This window comes from Pelodiscus sinensis, chromosome 10, assembly GCF_052426305.1.
Source record: "Pelodiscus sinensis isolate ZL-2025 chromosome 10, ASM5242630v1, whole genome shotgun sequence".
NCBI classification, from domain to species: Eukaryota; Metazoa; Chordata; order Testudines; family Trionychidae; genus Pelodiscus; species Pelodiscus sinensis.
Window position 1 is genome coordinate 39,110,197 of NC_143061.1, and position 21,766 is coordinate 39,131,962.

A 21,766-nucleotide genomic window follows, 5' to 3' on the forward strand; every position below is an offset into this window, starting at 1 on the left:
CCGCCAAAACAATACCTAGAGCTCAGAGAATAGGGGGCCCCTGCTTAAAAACATACCAGTAATGAAATTGGGTTCCATTCTGACTGTCCCATGGTGCTCAGGCAGATTGTATAAACATTAACGCTCCAGGGCACGTGGCCAGACAAATCATATTACTTTAGATTTAACAGAAATGTTTAACCCAGTAAATTAGTATTACTTCCACCTGAGGAGTCTGCCTATGGAAGACTCCTTACAGATGGCTCACATTCCTCTTTGATATTTAAAGGAGCTTGGAACACTTACTGCAGATGCACACGGATACAGAGATGGAAATTTGATGCCCCAGAGCATGTCAGAACAGCAGTGATGTTATCCCACTTTGTGCATTCTCGCTCAAAGTGCAACACAGTTTATTCATATTCACACACTTACTTAGTTCAAGAATTCACAGCTGCAGGCCTTAAAACAATTTTGAGTGTGGAGTCCAAAGCCAACCCCCTCGTCCTCTACCTACTCCCAACCACACACACACACTGGGATGGCTAGGATGGCTGCAGGGCAATAAAGAACAATTTCTGCCATGCACTATCTTGTTTACGTGGGTCTTTTGTATATCCTAGGTCACAAATCCTTTTCGGCAACTGAGCCTGTTGTTTACTCTGCCATTTTTGATCAAATGTGGTCTGAGGATACATTACAATGGGGGTAAATCCTCTAGCAATCCAGAATCTCATTTTCAGCATCAGGTAAGTGAAATTAAAGAACTACTTATCTGCAGCAAAGTTATGCCCTAAGCTGGGCTCCAGATCTTTTTAAATTTTGTTTAGGCAGGGAGGCTGCTCAAAAATAAATTGGAACCCACTTAAACCCAATTTTGAGGATGTCAGAGGTGCAAAGACCTTGTGCTGGGCCCACTGTACAGGGGTGAACTCAGCTCAACGTGCTTTTATATTGAGCAATGTGCTTCATTTTAAGGTGGCCTTAGTGCAGCACAAATACAAGTGTAAAAAATTATAAACTGATGTGTGTCCCATAAAGACTAAAAAGCAAAAGCCATATTTATTTTGAAATGGAAGTACTGAGCTTATTAAATCTGAGTCCATCCCTGCTGTCAGGACGAGAGAGATCCCCCTGCATAAGTAAACTGGTATCAAAGATAGGGTGTGGGTCAAATTCTGCTCCCCGTTTAGGCAAGTAGTCATGTCTATTGGAGTCAGACAAGGCAATTGTCACTTCAGGGCATTTTTATTTTATTGTGAATGTTCATTAGAGCAGGAAAGCCGCTAGTAACAGGAATCCATCGTTTCCTGCCCCCATGTATTCTGATCACTAGATGGGAACCCAAGAACATGAATCCAGTTGGGACAAGGGGAAGGAGAGTAGGAGAAATATGGCACTTGCTGAGGAGTACCCTATGACCAAAGCATTTTGTGTCCTCTCATGCTTCTATCTTAGAATTAAATTATGTAAATACCATTATCAGAAGATACCTGTGTGATCCTCCATACTTTTTAATTTCTTGCCAGCCCTGAAGAACTGACATTTTTACACCCTCCATGTGCTATTTTCCATATAAAAGCGTCACCCAGATAGCAAAATGCAGTAGATGGTAATGTACTTACCCTGTTTAACTTTAAAAGTCAGCAGCTTAAACTAAATTGCAAAAATTGGATCTGACATGTCTGATCTCTGGTTCTTCAGCTGCTGGCTTGATTCTTTCCTGATTGTGCAGATAAGGATCACTGGCTGGCTGCTGGTCACCATGGCGACAGCCAGCGCTTTCAAAGTCATGTGTTTTGCCTGTAAAGAAATGTTTTTTCTGTGTGTGAGTTCTTAATGACCAAAGATAGATCAGTATGGGCAGCTGTATGGTGGTTGTATAACTGGTTGCCCATGAGCGGAGCAGAGATAAAGGGAGATACACATTTTTAAGTCAGTTGAAGAGCCATAACATATTTTTGCTCTGTATGTAGGATCAAATCTGATATTCTGCTTCCAGCATTGGTTAGCACCTGTAATTTCACTGGAAAATGAACGTCCCCATAAGGCACCTGATCAACTGTGCAATGCTGTACATGAGGGATTAAATCCTCCCTAATCACAGGTGATTGGCTAGTGCCTTAAGGCATAAGAGTCGATTAACTTACCACTCATAACCAAGAAAAGCACAAACAAATCCATTTTCAGAGCTTAGGGAATGCACAGTTGATGTGGGACACCTGAGTTGCAGAAGACCCTCAAATTCATGGAATTAATCCCGAGTGTACTTGAGTCAATAGAGACTGAGGAGGTGGGACCAACAGATAAAGTTACAGGAGGTTAGGGATGGGAATCAGAGCTCCCTGCCCTCCCTCTAATGCGGGTCACTCATGCAGCCTCACAGACCCCTTTCCTCTCTATGGCTTAGGTGCAGTGAGAATACCCGTTCCTACTTTACTCTGCTTTGACCATGGTGTGAGATCCCTGGGACTTTCAAAATGTTAACGATAATTATAGTCCGAATAGTCTCACTGTGATTTTCTTGCTCTCCAGTCCATTGCTGAAGCCTGGGATCACTATGAAGATGGATATGCTCAGCCCCAAACAAGGTGTAGGATGGTTAGCCTTCAGCAGCCACTGATGTGAGAAGTCCCACTGATATAATGCATCCAGGGATGACACATGGGGTGGGGGCAGGAGGGCAAGAGGAGGAACCAGCCCTTCAAATGCCATGCGTGGCAGGGGCAAAGGGCTGGCCAGCAGCTGGTGGAGCAAGAATCCCTGGGGGTCAGGGGAGGCCAGGGGCACCTGGCACCTGCAGAAAGTATCTGGCCTCCTGCACTAATTGGCAGTGGTGGGGAACTCATTCTGCTCCCCCAGCTGCATCACTTGGGAGAGGGGCAGAACCGCCCCCGCACTCTCCATCAGAAAGCAGAATGACCTGGCTGAAGGAGAAAAGTAAACTGAGGCCATGTTGCTCCACTTCCCCCACCGCTGCTGGTGAGTGCAGGGAGGCTGGATCCCTGCTACCGCAACACTCAGGAGAAGAGGGGACAGGAGAGGTTGGACTTAGGGAAGTGGAGCATTGTCCTGGCTCTTCCCCGGCCTAGAAATCACATGGCTGGTGCCCTCTGTGCCACCCTTCACCAGTTACCTCTGAATGCATTTGTATGTAAGCAGTGACTGTTCACATGAGTAATACAATCAGTTTGTGGGATCAAGCCTTTCTAACTCCACTAGTTGACTATTCAGTAACAAAGAAAATACCAGTTAAGTCCATAATTCTTTCTTGACTTCTTCCTTTGTGACTGGCTTGCGTTTCCATGGGACCATCAATGTACTTCATTGCTATGGTTGGAGGCTGGTCTGGCTCTGAATTGAACTGCATGGCTGAGGAAAGAGGAGAATGAATATTTTATTTAATTGTAATTAAAAGATTGTGAAAAGAATTGGTTTCCTGTTGGGCCAACTCTACCTTGCTGACATGAACTTCGTATTGTTTTGATCCTGGACCCATGAAAGGACTGAACAGATTCATGGACAGCCTCTGGTTCCTTTGTTGGGTTTCCCATGATCTCATTCTCGGTGGCAGTCCTGTTTCTAATCAAGAAATAGGTATGCATTTTCCCTTTGCCCTTCACTTCAATCTCTCCTCTTTCAGTCATCTCAAAACTTTTGCCCTTTAGGCAGCTAGAACAACAACAACAATTATATTAAAAGGGGTTTTTACAGAGCAAAAGTTATCAGATTCTTAGCATTCTTCTCTCAGAATAGCGGGGGCTGTGTCTACACTGGCATGAATTTCCGGAACTGCTTAAAACGGAATACTATTCCGTTTTCAGTTTTTCCGGAAAAGGAGCGTCTACATTGGCAGGCTGCTTTTCCGGAAAAGCCCTTTTTCCGGAAAAGCATCTGTGGCCAATGTAGACGCGCTTTTCCGGAAAAGAGCCCCGATCGCCATTTTCGCGATCGGGGCTTTTTTCCGGAAAAGACTACTGGGCTGTCTACACTGGCCCTTTTCCGGAACAGTGTTCCGGAATAAGGACTTATGCCCGAGCGGGAGCAGAATAGTTTTTCCGGAATAGCGGCTGATTTTGTACAGTAAAGCGTCGTTGCTTTTCCGGAAATTCAAGGGCCAGTGTAGACAGCTCGCAGCTTATTCCGGAAAAGCAGCTGATTTTCCGGAATAAGTGGCCCAGTGTAGACACAGCCATGGTGTATATCAGCAATTAAACTAAAACAGGTGGGAAAAAGCAGGTTAGAATAGTCAAAATTCCCTACAATTAACTGAGAGGAAGATTTTGCTCTACAGCTGGTTTTTGTATTTAGATCAAGGTTTGGCTTGCTTAAGTAAGTATGCACAAAGTGCCTGATCCAAAGCCCACTGAGTCAGAGAGTCTTCCCACAGAATTTAATCAACTTTGATCTCATGGTGATCAGAATCATAGATTACTAGAACTGGAAGAGACCTCAGGAGGTCATCAAGTCCAGTCCCTTGCCCTCACAGCAGGACCAAGCACCATCTAGATCATCCCTGATAGATGTCTATTAAAATCAAATTCTCACTTGATAGGTAGGGTTCTTATTGTCCATGAAGCCATGGTAAAATTAAACATTAGTGATTGAAGTGGGATTCACCTGCCAATTAGGGTGTGTCTAGACTACCTAGTTTTGTCGACAAAAGTGGACTTTTGTCGACAAAACAATACCAGCGTCTACACTACCGCGGAGTTCTGTCGACATAACGTCGACAGAACTCTGCGGTTTTGTCGACGCTGGTATACCTCATTTTACGAGGCAAAACACCTTCTGTCGACAGCGTTCTGTCGACAAACGGTGTTATTGCCTGTAACACTGCGTCCAAACTACGGAGTTCTGTCGACAAAGCGGCTTGCTTTGTCGACAGAACTCCATGTGTCTGGACGCTCTTTGTTGACGGAAGTTTTGTCGACAGTATCTGTCGACAAAACTTCCGTCGACAAAACGCGGTAGTCTAGACGTACCCTTAGAGATTTATATGACAAGAAATAGATATAGGGTGATACGAAATTGACTATGGCAAGAGTTGGTTTTATTCTTTTGCACTAATGTAGTTTAAGTGATTCTGATGGCAAATTTCATCTGTTACACATCAGAAATTATCATTATGTATCAAACTTAGATGAACAGAGTTTAGTTCTTTGTTTTAAAAAGAGAACAAAGACTAGGAAAAAGGAGGTTGATAATGTGATGCTTGGGTGAACAAATGCTCTGGTTTTACTGTTGATATAGAGGTGTGGTGTCAAGTTTTTATTGGCATTGAGAAGGCCACATTCCTCATAGTTGAAAAAACAGTGGTTTATGTAGTTGTGCCCAATAAAACCTTTATATCACAAGTTATCAGCCTCCATATAGGGATAAATTGAAATTCTATCCAATATTTTATGCAGATGGTCAGACTAGATGATCTAATGAGCTTTTAAGTCACACCATTATGTATTATGTATTCACATCAGATAGGAGGAAATATTTTACTCTAAAATTTAGAATTGGAATAATCTGTCTTAGTACAGGGATGGTAAAGTTCACTCAATTCTAATTGCCTCAGCATTATTTTACATGAACATATTATTGTTAAAATTAAGTACATTGTGGAAAACAGTGATATTTACATACACGTAAAACTCAATGCAACTTTTTCCAGCAAAGCTATAAAAAGGAGCATTACTGCAGCTACTCACTAATAGACAGTTGGGCTAAGGTGAATTTTACTTGGAACCCCATGACTTTCCATCCTGGAAGCTATATTCACTGTGTCTCCAAACAAGCAATAACGAGGCATCTTTTCTCCAACAACTCCAGCCAGGACAGGACCTGTGTGGATCCCAACTCTAATCTTTACAAAGACACAAAGAACCCAGAAGATCACCTCTTTAAAGTACATTAAAAACATTTACCATCCACTTCTCCATTAATGCTAATGCAGCGGGGCGTGTCGCTGAAAAATCAGGCAATTTATCAAAATACAGCTGTAGGGGACTTGCCCAAGAGCACAGAGGAAGTCCCAGACCAGCACATTTACCACACAACAACTCTTTCACCCAAACAGCATGTGGATATCTCTGTGGTATTGACTCACTTGGATAGGATTTCCAGAAACCGGATTCTTCACTTCTTTGGCTGCGAGGATTATTCCAAGGGCAAAGTTGGCAACTCTCTCAGCATGAGTCGATACAGGCACAGGGACACCTCCTACCACCATGTAAGCATCACCTATTGTTTCCACCTTTAATATGCAGGGAAATAGAGCTGAGTATTCTAAACACATCTAATTCTGCAATTTTTTTCAGGGACAGGTTCTCACTTTACCTGCAGCTGCCCCATTTTCCCTTTCAAAAGTTGTTCTCAACCACTGAGAGGTGCCAGTGGAGGAAACCTTCCAGCCTTTGGCTTCCCTGATTTCTATGAAAATGCTATTGGGTATGTGTCCCTTTGCTCTACAAGCAGAGAGTTCCTGCCCATCAAATTTGGTTCTACAGAAGGATCTTTGCAAGGCCTGAGGCAGTGGAAGAACGGTGCTATAAAAGCATTCCCCTTCCACACAGGGTAGGAACACTCCCTTACACATGAGGCAGCTGGTAGTTTAATGGATTTACAGATGGTTGGCTAATTCATAAATTGGGGGGCTTAAAAGGATATTTTGGGGGGAAAACATAAATGAGGGACTATTCTTCAGTGACAATTACTATTAATCTACTCAAATGATAGCTGAGGTAAACTATCCAAATGTTAGGAATACATTAAATAGCAGCATGAAGCATGCAGTGTGGTGCTGGTCTGTCATAATCTTCCTTACAAAAGGATCAGATTGTCTTCCTGCAGCCAATGGATTTCCCCATGTTCTCTGTAATGGGCAAAGTCTACATTCCTTACAGGCATAGCTCTTCCTGCTGTGAATCGATGTTGTACCTAAGAAAGTAATTTGGGTTTTGGCCCTGGAAACATGCAGGCTACGTCTACACTGGCCCCTTTTCCGGAAGGGGCATGTTAATTTCACCTATCGTAGTAGGGAAATCCGCGGGGGATTTAAATATCCCCCGCGGCATTTAAATAAAAATGTCCGCCGCTTTTTTCCGGCTTTTAAAAAAGCCGGAAAAGAGCGTCTCCACTGGCTCCGATCCTCCGGAAAAAGCGCCCTTTTCCGGAGGCTCTTATTCCTACTACGATAGGTGAAATTAACATGCCCCTTCCGGAAAAGGGGCCAGTGTAGACGAGCCCGCAGAGCTCTTGCCAAGAATATAAGAGGTTTGTTTGAACCACAGAAATCCCAAAAGTATTAAATTCATTGTACAAAGCCATTGTGCTGTGAATAAATTTTCTAAACAAGTCTGAGGTGGTTTTAGTGTTTCATTCATTATCTTTACATGAGTGATTAGCTTAAACTGGATTTACTTGCCCTTTTTTTTCTGAACGCCAGTAAAATAGCAAGCACAAAATTTCTAATGAGCTACCTAATAACATAACCATTTAAAACAATATAGTATGCTAGGCGCATGAAAACTATGTCGCTATAGATAGCTGTCATCAATAGAGTCCACTTAAGGATAATGACAGTAATTATTTTCTATAGTAAATTAAAAAAATAACAGCCAGAGTCACTAATGCAAATAGATATTTATGCTGTGTCCAGAGATTTTCTTTAATTGGATTTATTCATAACTTCAGACATTTACTAGCTGGAACTAGGTAAGTGCCTTTGATCAGTTTAAATAATTCATTCCCACTTGGGAACCTTGAAACTGTAACCTGCTCTTCCCTCAAGTTCCCATGAATTTAACTTGGAGATTTGCCTGAGTAAGCAATGAGTAAGGGCTTTAAGAGTTGGCTCTGCATGCACAGATACTTACAATTGTAGGGGGACAGATATTAATTTCAGACCAGATGTTCAGACTTCAGGAGTCCATGAAACTAAGCCAATTAGCCAGCTAAGACCCGGGAGAAAATACTCGTGTTCCATTTTGATGAAATTTTCATCTCTAAGGCTATGTCTAGACTACAAGCCTCTTTCAAAAGAGGCTTCTTCAAAAGATACTTTCAAAAAAGCCGCTTTCGAAAAACAGTGTCTAGACTACAACCAGTACTTTCGAAAAAGCAAGCCGCTTTTTCGAAAGAGAGCACCCAGGCAGTCTGGACGCTCTTTCAAAAAAGCACAGTTTCCATTACATAGTGCCTTTTTTCGAAAGAGCACTTTCGAAAAAAGGCGTTATACCTCGTAAAACAAAGTTTTCCACAGTCAAAAAAACTGCCATGTTCTTTCGAAGCAGTCTAGACACAGGGAGGCTACTTCTAGACTGGCATGATTTTCCGGAAATGCTTTTAATGGAAAAGTTTTCCGTTAAAAGCATTTTCGGAACAGAGCGTCTAGATTGGCACGGACGCTTTTCTGCAAAAGCACTTTTTGCGGAAAAGTGTCTGTGCCAATCTAGACGTGCTTTTCCGAAAAAAGCCCCAATCACCATTTTCGGAATCGGGGCTTTTTTGCGCAAAACAAATCTGAGCTGTCTACACTGGCCCTTTTGCGCAAAAGTTTTGCGCAAAAGGACTTTTGCCCAAACGGGAGCAGCATAGTATTTCTGCAAGAACACTGACAATCTTACATGAGATCGTCAGTGCTTTTGCGGAAATTCAAGTGGCCAGTGTAGACAGCTGGCAAGTTTTTCCGGAAAAGCGGCTGATTTTCCAGAAAAACTGGCCAGTCTAGACCCAGCCAGGGGAAGTTTTTTCGAAAAAAGGCCACTTTAAAAAAAACAAAAAACCTGTAGTCTAGACACACCCTAAGACATTAATTGGTGTGTCTATCAGAGAAAGAGAATACTTAAAAAGACACTGCAGGCTCTCCACTACCCCAGCCATAGAGACAGCTTTGTCTGGACTGATAGTGACTCGGGGTGGGCAAGTTAGTGGAGCTTAGCCAAGCCACTGGCCCCTGTGCAGCTGAGGGAGAGTATAAAAACCCTGCCTGCCAGCCTGTGCCCAGTCAGCAGCCTCCATTGGGATTAGTGTACAACTGAATTCTTTGGGGAGTTGTGAGCATTTCATCAGTTGTCTTGAGGGGGGTGGTGGAAATTTTTACCTCACCAAGAGATTGGCTGAAGTAGGGTGAGCTTTTTGCCCTTCCCACAGCAGCTCAGGGACCTAGTGGGATAGGTCAGGTTGTAAGGTTTGGGTGGTCACAACTCAAGCAATGGCAAATACTCAATGCAGAGATTTGATTCCTTATGGGTCTGGTTCCCTGAGAAAACAGAGTTAGCAGTAGACCGAGGGGAAGACATTCCTTAAAGAAGTTGAGAAACAGTCGTGAGGCTCCTAATGCCTGATACAGCAGAGAGATGACCGCCCCCCTTTTCCCAACCCTTTTATCCTCATTAGAGGGACATGCAGTGGAGTCCTGCAACAGGCTAGGACTAGATGGATAAGGAGGAGCTGGCGGCAGCCCTCCATCAGGTGGAACCAATTAAGGAAGTAATCATGCCCTGCACTGCATATGAGTTACAGTCAGTAAGTTCCCAGAGGAGTTAAGTGTTAAATTGTGACCTAATTAAGCCACATCCCTTGCATTTTGGTTTTCTTTCTGAATTTCCAGAACTATGATCCAAGCCAAGTGGGGCATAAGGTGAATGATCTGAGCTATCCAAAATGGGCAATCTAACTAACTTTATCACTTCAGTCAGGAATCACAAAGTGATAAAATAAGAATCACATTGGCTTTATAGGTAGGCTTTTCTGGGGTAAAATGAGATCAACTGTTCTGACCCTAGTGATGGAAAAATAAGGAATGAGTATCTCCTGGATAACCAGGTCACCGACAAGCCAGATTAAAATCTGCCACTCTGAATAGCTCCAAAAGGGGAATGCTGGGTTTGAAATGAGCTAAATGATATCAAGGAAATTAGACAGGCCTGGTTACACTCATATTTGAATCTTTTTAGCACATTTAATTACAATCACTGCATGCTAGCTAGTTTTCTGTACAGAACTCTGAAAAAATTATGTATAATTATTTAATTAAACACAGGAACAGTCATTAAAGGAATTTAAGGCTAAATTGTTAGTTTCCTGACCCCCATCAAAGTTGCTATCAGTTCCAATATCTCATGCTTTATTGCAACCCTTTGCAATTCACAAAAATCAGTTGCATGAAAACAGCCACAGCCTTTGAAAATAAATAAGCAATTACCTTGTAGACATCATGCACAGTTGTTAGTCTGTCAAACCGCAGATACATTGAATTTAACATGAGGACTATCTGAATAGGCTCACACTGGGCACAAATGTTGGTAAAGGTCACAACATCACTGAACAATATGGTGCATTCTTTAAACTCCCCTGTGAACAGAAAGGTCAGTGTGAGTACTCCTGTCATTTCTAAATAATTCTGATGGGAGGGACAGATCAGTTGCTGTTGATGTGATGCATACATGAGACTTGTTTGCTGAGATTACTTATCTTATTTTGTAAATACTTGGTGAGAAAAATAATTTAAGATCTTTATTGGTAAGGAAGGAAATGATGTAATAATGTATCAAGCACTTGAGACAGGGGTGGGCAAAAAACCAGCAATAGTTTGCCAGGGTGAGCCCCTGGCAGGCTGCCACCATTATATTTATCTGTGCTTCCACAGGTACCAGTGATTGCTGCTCCCATTGGCTGCAGATCACCATTCCCAGCAAATGGAAGCTGCAGAAAGCAGTGTGGACTGGGACACTGCTTCCCACAGCTCCCATTGACCAGGAACGGCAACCTACAGCAAACTGGCATGAGGGGCTAATCCTGACAGACCAGTATTTGCCTGACTTAAACATGTTCTTTAGTCTATCCCTACTCCAGGCAGCTCTTAAGCACATGCTTAACTTTAAGTTTATGCTTAAGTCCCACTTTCTTCAATGGAATTTAAACATATGCTTAAATACTGTCCTAAATAAGAATAAAAATGCTTTCCTAAAATCAGGCCAGGGCTGGGCTTACACATTTTTAGAAGAACAGCAGCATTTTATAGGTATGGCTGATTTGTTCCAGTTCCTCCTTCGTTTCCTGTATCTTTCCAGTCACACTGACACCTCCTATCTTCTAGCTAGATTACTACTTGCTGACTGGGTAGCCACCAGAAAGGGGGTATCATTGAGGCTACACAGTTTGCACATCTTTGGAGCCAGATCTGGTTAACAGCACAGTTCCCAAATCTAGTATTAAAGACAGAGCTGCTTTTTAAAAATACATGTATCGTATTTATTCACCTGCCTCAACTCGTTTTCCCTCTTTTAGCTGGTTGGCCACATGCTTTGGAAGCATGGCATAGAGCAGAGCTTCTGTCTTTTTCTTCTCTTCCTCCAGGTGCTTTGAGAGTATCCGCAGTTCTTCTTTCTTCCTCTCCAGCTGGCTGGAGAGCTCCATCTCAGCCAGCCTTTGCTGGTTGAGAAGAATCAAATCCCTGGTAACGTCATGAGGTGCTATGTCTGCAATGTGCATCTGTCTCTCTTCCAGCTCATGCAAAGTGCGCAGTAAAGGTGAGCAGAGATACAGCATGCACTGCAGAGACTCCATCCACATCATCTGGCCTGTTTAGAACAATTGGAAAAGAAAGTGAGGACTTTAACAGCCAACCCCAAGTGTCCCCTGGCTGCTCCTCCCCTTCTCTCCAAAGGGACCTGGACACAGAACAGCAGGAGGCACTGGGAGTGAAGGGAAGATGTTGATCTGTGGGGCTGCCAGCAGGCAGGAGTCACTGGGGGAGAGGGAGGTGGCTGCTAAGCACCCACTAATTTTTCCTTATGTATGTTGGAGACCTAGAGCACCCATGGAATTAGCACCTAAGCCCCCGCTACACAAATTGTTTCAGCTCCCCTGAAGTTGGTGCTGAGAGCAGAGGTTAGCTTTCTGAGCTTTGTCTTGCACACCCCAAACTACCAATGAAATGGATGGTGTTGGCTGAAGGCTGGGGATATCCACCAGGACATATCAACTGGGCTATGGAGTGGCAGTAGAACTATTCTGCAGACAGCTCAACTTAATGGCTAAAATAGTTTATATTTTATCATCCTACTGCATACACAACAAAGAAGAACCAGAGGTTTTGCATAGGGAGCTAGCTTGTCATTCTACCCCCACTTGTTATCTGGCTTTCCCCAATGAATTAAGAAGCCCATAAAAAAGTAGTTCCATGACTTTGGGGTGAACACTTCTATGCACCTCCCAATACCTCAGCCTTCCACAAATGGAATCTCACTGGTTTTCACCAGAGGACCCTGAACACTTGCAGAGGGAGGGGCAGGATTTGTGCATGAGTGTAATAAAGCATCACTTCCTTTTCCATACAAACAGCTGACCATTTATTTCTCTAATGCAGGGAGGGAGGAGAAATCAGCTAATTCAACCCTTTCCTTATTCTTGATTTAGTAAGAGCCATCTTGTTCATTCAAAAAAAATTAGTACCTCTCAGCTCTAGCATTGGACGTTGTTTCCATGACTCTGGCATCATCTCTCTCCTAGTCCGGAAAACAAATTGACTGTTGATAAACTTCTGAACACTAGAGATGGTGAATGTCACTTCTGGGTGCACGATACTGAAGTAATCATCCAGGCGAATGCCCATGGTCTGCAGGCCAGGGACAATCTTTTGAATGCTCACCCCAGCTTGCTTTACTCTGAGCTTAAAAACAACACGGGCCGCAGGTTACATTTCACATCCTCTTTGAGTTCAGCTACTAATCATTTGAACCCCCACTTGCAATACACGATCACTATTTGCAAATGGACTTGGCTTCACACAGAACCAGTCAATCATCTCTTGACTGAAATACACAGCCCATTTCTCTGCATGGCTTCTGTCTTATAGAATAACATAACATAGAATGTTAGCTTGCAACTGGGAAATAGTTTTTTAATCATACAAGTGTTCTTGATACATTTTGCTAAGATTCCAAACATTAATCTTCACTGAAATATCAATTATATACAAGTAATGAGTCTGATCTTTGTCTTGCTTACACCAGTGTAAGTCCTGTGCAACTCAACCAATCGCAGTGCAGCTTACAACCAGTGAATAAGAGGAGAATCAAGTCAATTTTCCATCAATAATATGCCGTAGAACATCAATATTTAGTAATTACAAATCACAGAGTAGTGTTCATTTCAGTTGCATAATGCTATACAAGTCATGTTTTTGTACAAGACTTATTAAGCTTCTTCCTCATCTCCCCACAATTCCTTGTTCCCTTGCGTATATAGCAATGTCATGGTGACTTTGGAGAAAAATTAATTCTAAAATTAAAGAGATTGTTTGTTTCGACAATCTGCCATGCTGTGATCTCTTTTCTGTTCCTCACATGGGCCATGGTTTCACATGGTGGTGGCTCCAGTAATTGCAGCAGATTTATGATGTTTCTGTGGTTTTCAAAATCATTGTTATAATCTTACATTGTATAAAGGATAGTCAGCATTTGGGATGGATGTTTTTAGAACCTTTTAAAAAGATATGCCACTCTTTATCATTAAATACTGTCATTACAAAAACAGATTAACAAGTCAGCTTTGGCCAGCCAGTGGCACAAGGGAGATCTGAGAGATATCACAGTATTGCCGTACACCCAGAATAGAAAATAACTGCTGTATTGGCAAATATGTTGGCAAATACTAACTTTGCAATGAACACTACTGGCTTATGGTTACTTTCTTCAGGTCATATCTTGTATCAGTGTTTAAGAGCTGTCTTTGAAACTGTTGACAAAATATGACCCTAGTTTTGGCAGAGCCTGAAACTTTCTCCTCAGCAAGCAATTCACCATGTTAATTGTTCCCCATCTGAGGACCTGCGCAAATTATGAGAGCAAGACTTTATTCTGCACACATATTTGTTTATCAGATACATAGAAAGGCTTAAAGCCTCTGATTTTCATTTACCACATTCTGAAGTGAGGTCTATCAACATTTGGAAACCTCTGTATCTAACCCAGCTGTAGGAACACTTTCCAGAAGTAGCCAATGTATTTGATTTGCTTACTCCACCCACCCACTTTCTCTCTTGTCTCCTATGTGAAGCCAACATCCTCTGCAGAGCATGGGAGTAGGAAGCTGAGGAGCCTGCTAGGGGATAAGATAAAGGAAAACTACAAATTTGGGAGAGTTCCCACAGCAAATACTTGCTGCAACTATGGTGGTGGGAGAAGCTGCTGCTACCAGTCCCCCGTGGCAATATGTTTGTGAAAAAGAAATTAGTCAGAGCTCTGTCATTAGACATGAAAAGAAGCTGGGTTCCTCCTCCTGGAGGACAGTGTGGTGCTGGGATTTCCTAGAAGAGGTGCTTTTTCACTGCCTGAAGAATCTCAATGATCAGCCAGGTTCCACAGAAGTCACTGGGTGAGCAGGGGATGGGGTAAGGGAAGGGAAGCTAGATGCAAGTGCAAGGGTGTCACTTTCCTAAGGAGTCCAAAAGGTGGGAAAAGATCCAGGCATTGGAAAATACAGGAAACAATGAGTGTTTGATGACTGAGAGTGATGCACCTTGCTAGCTCAGAAATCTCAGGGAACTCCCTTGCAATGTAGGAGACCCCACTTCAAGTTCCATTCCCCTGTTTGATGAGAAGAGATTCAATCAGCTATTGGCCACCTTTCAGCTGAGTGGGCTGTGGGAAAATCTGATGCAGGGCTCCTTTAATTTCTCCTCCTGAAGTTATTGTTCTACTTCAGTTAAATATTAGCTGGGTCAGAGAAAAATCACTCCATAACCTAACGGTTAGAGTACCAGGTAGCATTGGACTGTTCTAAGGAATTTGTCCTCTTCCTTCCACTCCCTGGCTATTTTGCATGGAGCTAGATGGCCTCTGAGCACATCTACTGGTTCAGATCACAATATCAGTTAGATGGAGGAAAATCCATTTTACCACAATTCATGGATTACTAGCACAACTGGGCATCTATCGCTGAGTGGAAGGGGGCTTTGGGGACACCTGTCTCGTTGCTCAGCATTGCAATGCTGAAGTCCCTTTGTGAAGCTGAGCCTATGTGGCTTGCGTGTGTGTGTGTGTGTGTGTGTGTGTGTGTGTGTGTGTGTGTGTGTGTGTAAAACTTACTTACCAGGTGCTTGCCTTACCTCTTCATCAAAAACAATATGGAAAGGAAGCCCATTGCAAAATGTTTTTGTATCTATCCAGAGGGTTGTAGGATATACTGGATTAAATCGTCTCAGAAGTTTACCTGCAGTAAGATAAATCTGAAGCTTTCAATCCTATTGTAGCTCATAAAAATAATCAGCAGACAGATGTGAAATAATAAGGAAAACCACTATAAATAATGAGAGACATGTTAGTCTGTTTCAGCAAAAACAAGGAATCTGGTGGCACTTTAACAAATTTATTAAGATATTAGAGAATAAGCTCTCGTGAGCTACAACTCACTTCCTCAGATGCCGAAGAGAAACAGCATCTGAAGAAGTGAGTTGTAGTTCACAAAAGCTTATGTTCTAATACCCTTATAAATTTTAGTCTTTAAAATGCCTCCAGACTCCTTGTTTTTAATATAAATAATGTGTGACTATAGAAATGTGCAAGTTCTTGGTGTGCTGTGCTGTACATAAAATGGAAATGAGTGAGCTGCTTTATATTTATCTGCGTGAAAAAAATTAGCTCTTTAAACCTAGAAAAATATTAATCTTTCTGTGTGTGAAATTATGAAAAAAATAGATAGCAATAGAGTCCTGTGAATATTTCAGATACTATAGCAATTGTCACTGCAATATTCACACCAAAGGGTATAAAACAAAGGTGTTCAATATAGCCTGCCAACTGCTTATGGACACTCAGGCTATGTCTACACTCCAAGGTTTTTGTGCAAAACTGGCTGTTTTTGTGCAAAAACCAGCAGAGCGTCCACACCTCAAGTGTATTTTTGCGCAAAAAAAAAATACAGTAAATTGACAGGACAGAGGGTTTTTGCCAGTAGAGTTATTCCTCTCCCCGCAAGGAATAACTCCTTTTTGTGCTACAGCTCTTGTGCAAAAAGGCACGTGTGGATGCTCTGCAGTGGTTTCTTGCGCAAAAAGAGCCTATCAGAAAAAGCACAGGTGCTCTGATGGCCATTCTATTAATGGCCATCCGAGCTTTCTTGTGCAAGAGTGTCCATGCAGTGTGGATGCTCCCTTGCACAAAAGCACATCGCTTTTGCGATGTGATTTTGAGGTCTAGATGTGCTTTTGTGCTAGAAGTTTTTGCAGAAGATCTCTTCGACAAAAAACTTCTTGCACAAAAACCCTGCAGTGTAGACAAAGCCCCATAGTGGAAAGGGATAGGGACACAGTCTGCTGTCCCTTATATGAAGAAATCTGGTCCAGGGAATGGAGATCAAAGGGAGTGTCTCTGAAATATTCCTTGAGCTTTTTCTTAAAGCAGTCACTGTGTCTGTGGGGAGGTAAAAGCTTGCAATGGGAAAGGTAACGTTTTCATGTTACATGCTGAGCACGAAGCATGTAGATTAAAAGTGCCTAATTGACACATGTGCCCAAATACTGTTGATTTGTAATTGGTCTTAGATATCTCAGTCACTTAGGGTATGTCTGCACTGTGAACACCTGTACCTAGCCCATGTTGGCTGACTCTGGCTGAGGGGCTGTTTAATTATGGTGTAAATGTTTGGAATGGGGCTGCAGCTACTCATCTATTTTCTACATAAATTTACATCTCTGCTGCAACTAGACAGCCCCTCAGCAAGAGGTATTTAATTGCAGTCCATGTGCCATTTGGCTTTTTAGACTATTTCATTTATATAACAATAAAGAGTTTCTGGAAATAGGGAAATGCATGATTATGCCTGCATGGTTTATAGCTCAGCATTCTCCAGTAACCCGTTAACAATCAGACTGATGATTATTTCAAGTGATCTCTTTTCAAACATCTGTCATTAGCAACAGAGAAGCAAAGGTAGCAAGTTCTCAGGTAACTTTGGGGGGAAGAAGGCTAGATTAAGAATTAAAGGCCTAGCTTTCAGTAGAGCTGAGATTCTGCAGCTCCAGCTGAAGTCAATGGGAGCTCAGCATCTTTGAGAATCAGACTCTTGGTAATTTAAACAATTGATGAACCATTACAAGTTAACACAAAGAATCTGTTTCTTTGATTTTTTTTAAATGCGGTTCTACTTCAAAAAGTGATCACAAATAAATGGAAATTGTTTTAGTTTGTAGATTTGCTCATTTTGTATATTCAGAGTCCTGTAGATTGATGCTAGATTCAGAAATAAATTTTTCACTCCTATTAACATTATTGAACCAAAACAGCTTTGGCAAAGTGAACTGGCTTATAACCCTTATCGATCACCAACAGAATTCAATCAGCTACCCTTGAAAAAACCTACTGATACCTATAGATACTTCGGTGTCATCTTGGGCATTATTGGATACACCTTTGCAAGTATAAAGCTAACAGACAGTATAATTATCAGTTGCAGTTGTGCAAGTATAAGGCGAACAGAAGGTATAATTTGGCCCATAGCATCGATTACAGTTGTTGATTGAAAAGGAAATAACACAGTTTTTAAACCAGATCTTGGCCGTATTTGCAAGGCTAGCAGCTAGAAAAACCTTTTTTAAATTACAGGTTGAACTTCTAAAATCCAGACCTCTCTGGTTTGGCAACATCCATGGTCCAGCAGGACCAAAGAGCCCCATTGACTGGGGAACATGCCCAGGGCTGGGGCCTGGCCATGGCTAGGAAGCTTTGACCTCCCTTTGCCCAGCAAACTCCCTGGTTTGGGACCTCTTAGGTTCGGAGCATGTAGGACCAGGAAAGTCCAACCTGTATTTCATTATTTGCGAACTGAGACGACTTGATCTGCATATCATTGAGAATCAATAAACATGGAACTCCACAATGCTATTTTTACAGATACATGAGATCCATATGACATGAGAGACACATACCGTATGAGCCATTAGTAAGCATGTTTCTTTACCTACAGCTTTAGTGGATTACAATATGCCATCAAGAGGATACAGGGAAAATATGAATGGTGAGTTGTCAATGGATGTGAAGTTATGTATGGCTTATAAATTACTAAATGGACAGTATTAATAAATTATGTCCGAATCCCTTTGAATCATTTTCCTCTTACCTCTTCCTAGTGTAACAATTCCTCTGATTGTTTCCCAATGATTTTTCTTGACAGGACAAACACTTGTTCTGTCTCTAATCTTCTTTATTTTTTTTTCAATATCCTGTGGAATAAGCCCAGTCTGATCATTCAAAACAAATAACTGCAAATAAATCATGTCAACCTTCCTAAGTTTGTTCCTAGAGGACTGTGGGAGCAATTAGAAATGCTGCAGTAACTAGCCATCCTCAATCCACATTGAAATATTTGATTTCCTATAGACTTTATTTGGAATTGAAATTATTCAGTAAATTGGAGAAAGGACTTGCAGGACCCAATGCTGCAGATTATTCCGTAGTGTTTATGGGATCTGTTTGCATGAAGTAACTTGCAGGATGGGAGCCTTAAATTGGGACAGCTGATTCACTTAGGCTACGTCTAGACTGGCATGATTTTCCGCAAATGCTTTTAACAGAAAAGTTTTCCGTTAAAAGCATTTGCAGAAAAGAGTGTCTAGATTGGCAGGACGCTTTTCCGCAAAAGCACTTTTTGCAGAAAAGCATCCGTGCCAATCTAGACGCGCTTTTCCACAAAAAAGCCCCGATCGCCATTTTCGTGATCGGGGCTTTTTTTGCGCAAAACAAATCTGAGCTGTCTATATTGGCCCTTTTGCGCAAAAGCTTTGCTCAAAAGGACTTTTGCCCAAATGGGAGCAGCATAGTATTTCCGCAAGAAGCACTAATTTCAGACAGTAGGAAGTCAGTGTTCTTGCGGAAATTCAAGCGGCCAGTGCAGCCAGCTGGCAAGTTTTTCCGCAAAAGCAGCCACTTTTGCGGAAAAACTTGTCAGTCTAGACATAGCCTTAAAGCATTTTGGGTAAAAAAATCCCCATTATGGTATTTACTAATGAAAGCTATTTATTTCCCTGACATTTATTCATAGGAGAAACTTCAAAATACCTCTTTATTCAGTTGTTTCTCAGTTTGCCTTCCAGAATCAGCAAGGTATTGTGGTGAAGAAGAGAATTTATTCCTTTTTTTGTATGAAAATACAGGCTTTTGAGTGACAAGGAAAACTATATGTTCTTTTTTCCCAGTTCGTTCTTCCTCCTCTGTTTGATTGACTATTTCCATTGAAATTTCAGTGTTGAAAAAATCCAGGGCTGCTGCGCCAATGATTCCTGAAAGGGAATAAAAGACAGAATTCTGTAGTGAACTAAAATATTCCATTGTAACTAGTATTTGAGCAATTTTGTGTGCCAATTCAAGCATTTACAGCTGACTTCCATGGTGATGAGCGTTTACTTATAAAATATCAGAAGTGCAAGACATATGAAGAATCAATAACACTAATTACATCTATGTGTACATTTTGGATCAGATCCTTAGCTGGGGTAATTCAGTCTAGTCCCACTAATTCTATACAGTGTGAGGGTGATTTACACCAGTTTTGATGCAACATACAGCTTGGGGTGTTGAGAAATGTATTTAACTATCCACATAGCAAACGAAGTTAATGAAGAGAGTGCAGAATGCGAAAAATTATCTAAGGACTGAAATTAAACTTTAGAATGAGCCATGAGTAAAAGGTGGTTTGTCCCTGCATCAGAAGGAATGGTGAATCTCAGATACCCCCAGATTTGGCATCTTTCTGGAGCTCCCATTTGATGGGAGTGAATAGAGAAGAGGGCTCGTTTGTATCTTTTGCTTCTTTGACTCTTCATCAGACACTGCATTCTGCCTGCTGGGCCATGGAGGGCTTATTCTCCTAATCCTCTTACCATAATTGCCTGCCACTCATTCACATGAGTCCAAAAAAGCAGTATTGGGCCAAAAAGCCCTAGTCCCCCATCCACCGTCTGCTCCATGCCTACATTCAAAATCCAGACAAGTCCTGTGTTGCTGGCTTGTGAGGTGGTTTGAGGCTTTACCTCGCCCCCATCCCCTTTACTTGCCTGTACAGGCTATTCTCAAAATGTTTTCCTTTATAAAGCATACTGCAGCTATTTTCTAATATCTATATTTAGGCAAATTATATACTTTTGCTATGATTATCTTTCTTTTTATTTCTGAATAACATTTTCCACAGTATGACCTTGATTATATAGTCAAGGGGAATTTTCTCTCTTGAAACAAGAAATTGCATCAACATACTTTATTATTGCTTCCATCTGTACTTAGTAATATGTGGTAGTTGAGTCTAGTATTATACAGTGACAATGATCTGAAAACTCACTCTGTATTTCTAGGGACCTGTGAAGTCTCAAATCGCTATGCATTCTGAAATATAAAAAGGAAATGGGTACTTTCAAAGGGAGAAGCTTTGATTCCCATTTGAGATTATAAGCTCCTGTGAAGGGGCTCCATTTAATCATCTGAGGCTAAGAATGGGGATCTATTTTATCAGAGCACAAATATAATTGTGAAATATAGTGAGTATTTCAATGATCATAAAGATGGGTTTCTCAGTGAAGATACGAGTTCTTACAAATGCTAATAGATGCCCTAGTGCTTGAGTCCAAAGCTAGTTTTGCCTTCATAATCATTGCAGAATGTCTCCATGTTGTATTTTTAAAATTTCTCCTCAGATTAAATATCCTTTTTAGGCCGTTTTAATGATTTTAGTGATAAGAAGTATTGAGAACTAGCCCACAAGCAGACTCTCTAATGCACATCAGCAGTTTCAACTTCTTCCACCATAAAAATCTGTGGCTGCGTCTAGACTGGCAAGATTTTGTGCAAAAGCAGTTGCTTTTGCGTAAAATCTTGCCGCCTGTCTACACTGGCCCCGAGTATTTGCGCAAGAACACTGACCTTGTACTGTACAAAATCAGTGGTTTTTGTGCAAATACTCCGACGCTCCTGCTCAGGGATAAGCCCTCTTGCGCAAGTATTTACAGCCAAGTTAATTTCTTGTGCAAGAAAGCCCGACGTCTAAAATGGCCATTGGAGCTTTCTTGTGCAAGAGAGCGTCTACACTGGCACAGATGATTTGCGCAAAGGCACATGCCAGTATAGACGCTCTCTTGCGCAAATACTTTTAATGGAAAATCTTCCGTTAAAAGTATTTGCACAAAATCATGCCAGTCTAGACACAGCCTGTATGTTTCAGAAATGCTATGACAGGACAAATTTCAGTTATCTGCTTTTCAGAGTTGCTGAGTATCCCCAAATCCCAATAAAAAAATTAACAGAAGCTGTAGATGTTCAGCATATCTGAAAATTAAACCATAATAGCAATATATTTAAATGTCAAACAACATTTTGTTGGTCTGTAAATTCTCATACATAGACCTTGTGAAAATTAAGCAAAGAATAGCTGCAAATGTATGAGTCTATAAATGTAATGAGGTACTAGCTCAATTGCATTATTACCTGGAACAATGTGGCACAGTCCTCTTCGATCTGAGTAGTAATGCAAATGCATTGATCCATCTTCATTCTTTTCTACCCTAAAAGAAGGTGCATTCATCTCCTGAAATAATAATGATAGAAGATATAACTATCAAAGGGTATGTCTAAACTACAAAGTTAGTTCGAACTAACTTTCATAGGCGCTAAACTAGCGCTCTGTTAGTTCGAATTTAATTCAAACTAACGGAGCGCTTAGTTCGAACTAGGTAAACCTCATTCCACGAGGATTAAGCCTAGTTCGAACTTACTAGTTCGAATTAAGGGCTGTGTAGACCCTTAAT

General features: G+C 41.5%; 1 protein-coding gene across 1 annotated transcript in view; it reads right to left on the reverse strand.

Moving 5' to 3' along the window:
• The window catches only part of LOC102451605 (putative guanylate cyclase soluble subunit beta-2), a 32,638-nt gene that overhangs the window by 3,290 nt on the left and 7,582 nt on the right, over positions 1-21,766 (reverse strand). Inside the window, exons 5-16 of the mRNA XM_006131393.5 lie at positions 21,447-21,546; positions 19,032-19,252; positions 18,094-18,196; positions 15,086-15,189; positions 12,430-12,646; positions 11,235-11,555; positions 10,178-10,326; positions 6,080-6,226; positions 5,682-5,836; positions 3,437-3,651; positions 3,229-3,351; positions 1,605-1,782 (exon numbers count right to left, since the gene is read on the reverse strand). Coding sequence (XP_006131455.2) covers positions 1,631-1,782; positions 3,229-3,351; positions 3,437-3,651; positions 5,682-5,836; positions 6,080-6,226; positions 10,178-10,326; positions 11,235-11,555; positions 12,430-12,646; positions 15,086-15,189; positions 18,094-18,196; positions 19,032-19,252; positions 21,447-21,546 — 2,007 coding nt within the window. The 3' untranslated portion in view covers positions 1,605-1,630. The remainder of the gene's footprint in view (positions 1-1,604; positions 1,783-3,228; positions 3,352-3,436; positions 3,652-5,681; positions 5,837-6,079; positions 6,227-10,177; positions 10,327-11,234; positions 11,556-12,429; positions 12,647-15,085; positions 15,190-18,093; positions 18,197-19,031; positions 19,253-21,446; positions 21,547-21,766) is intronic.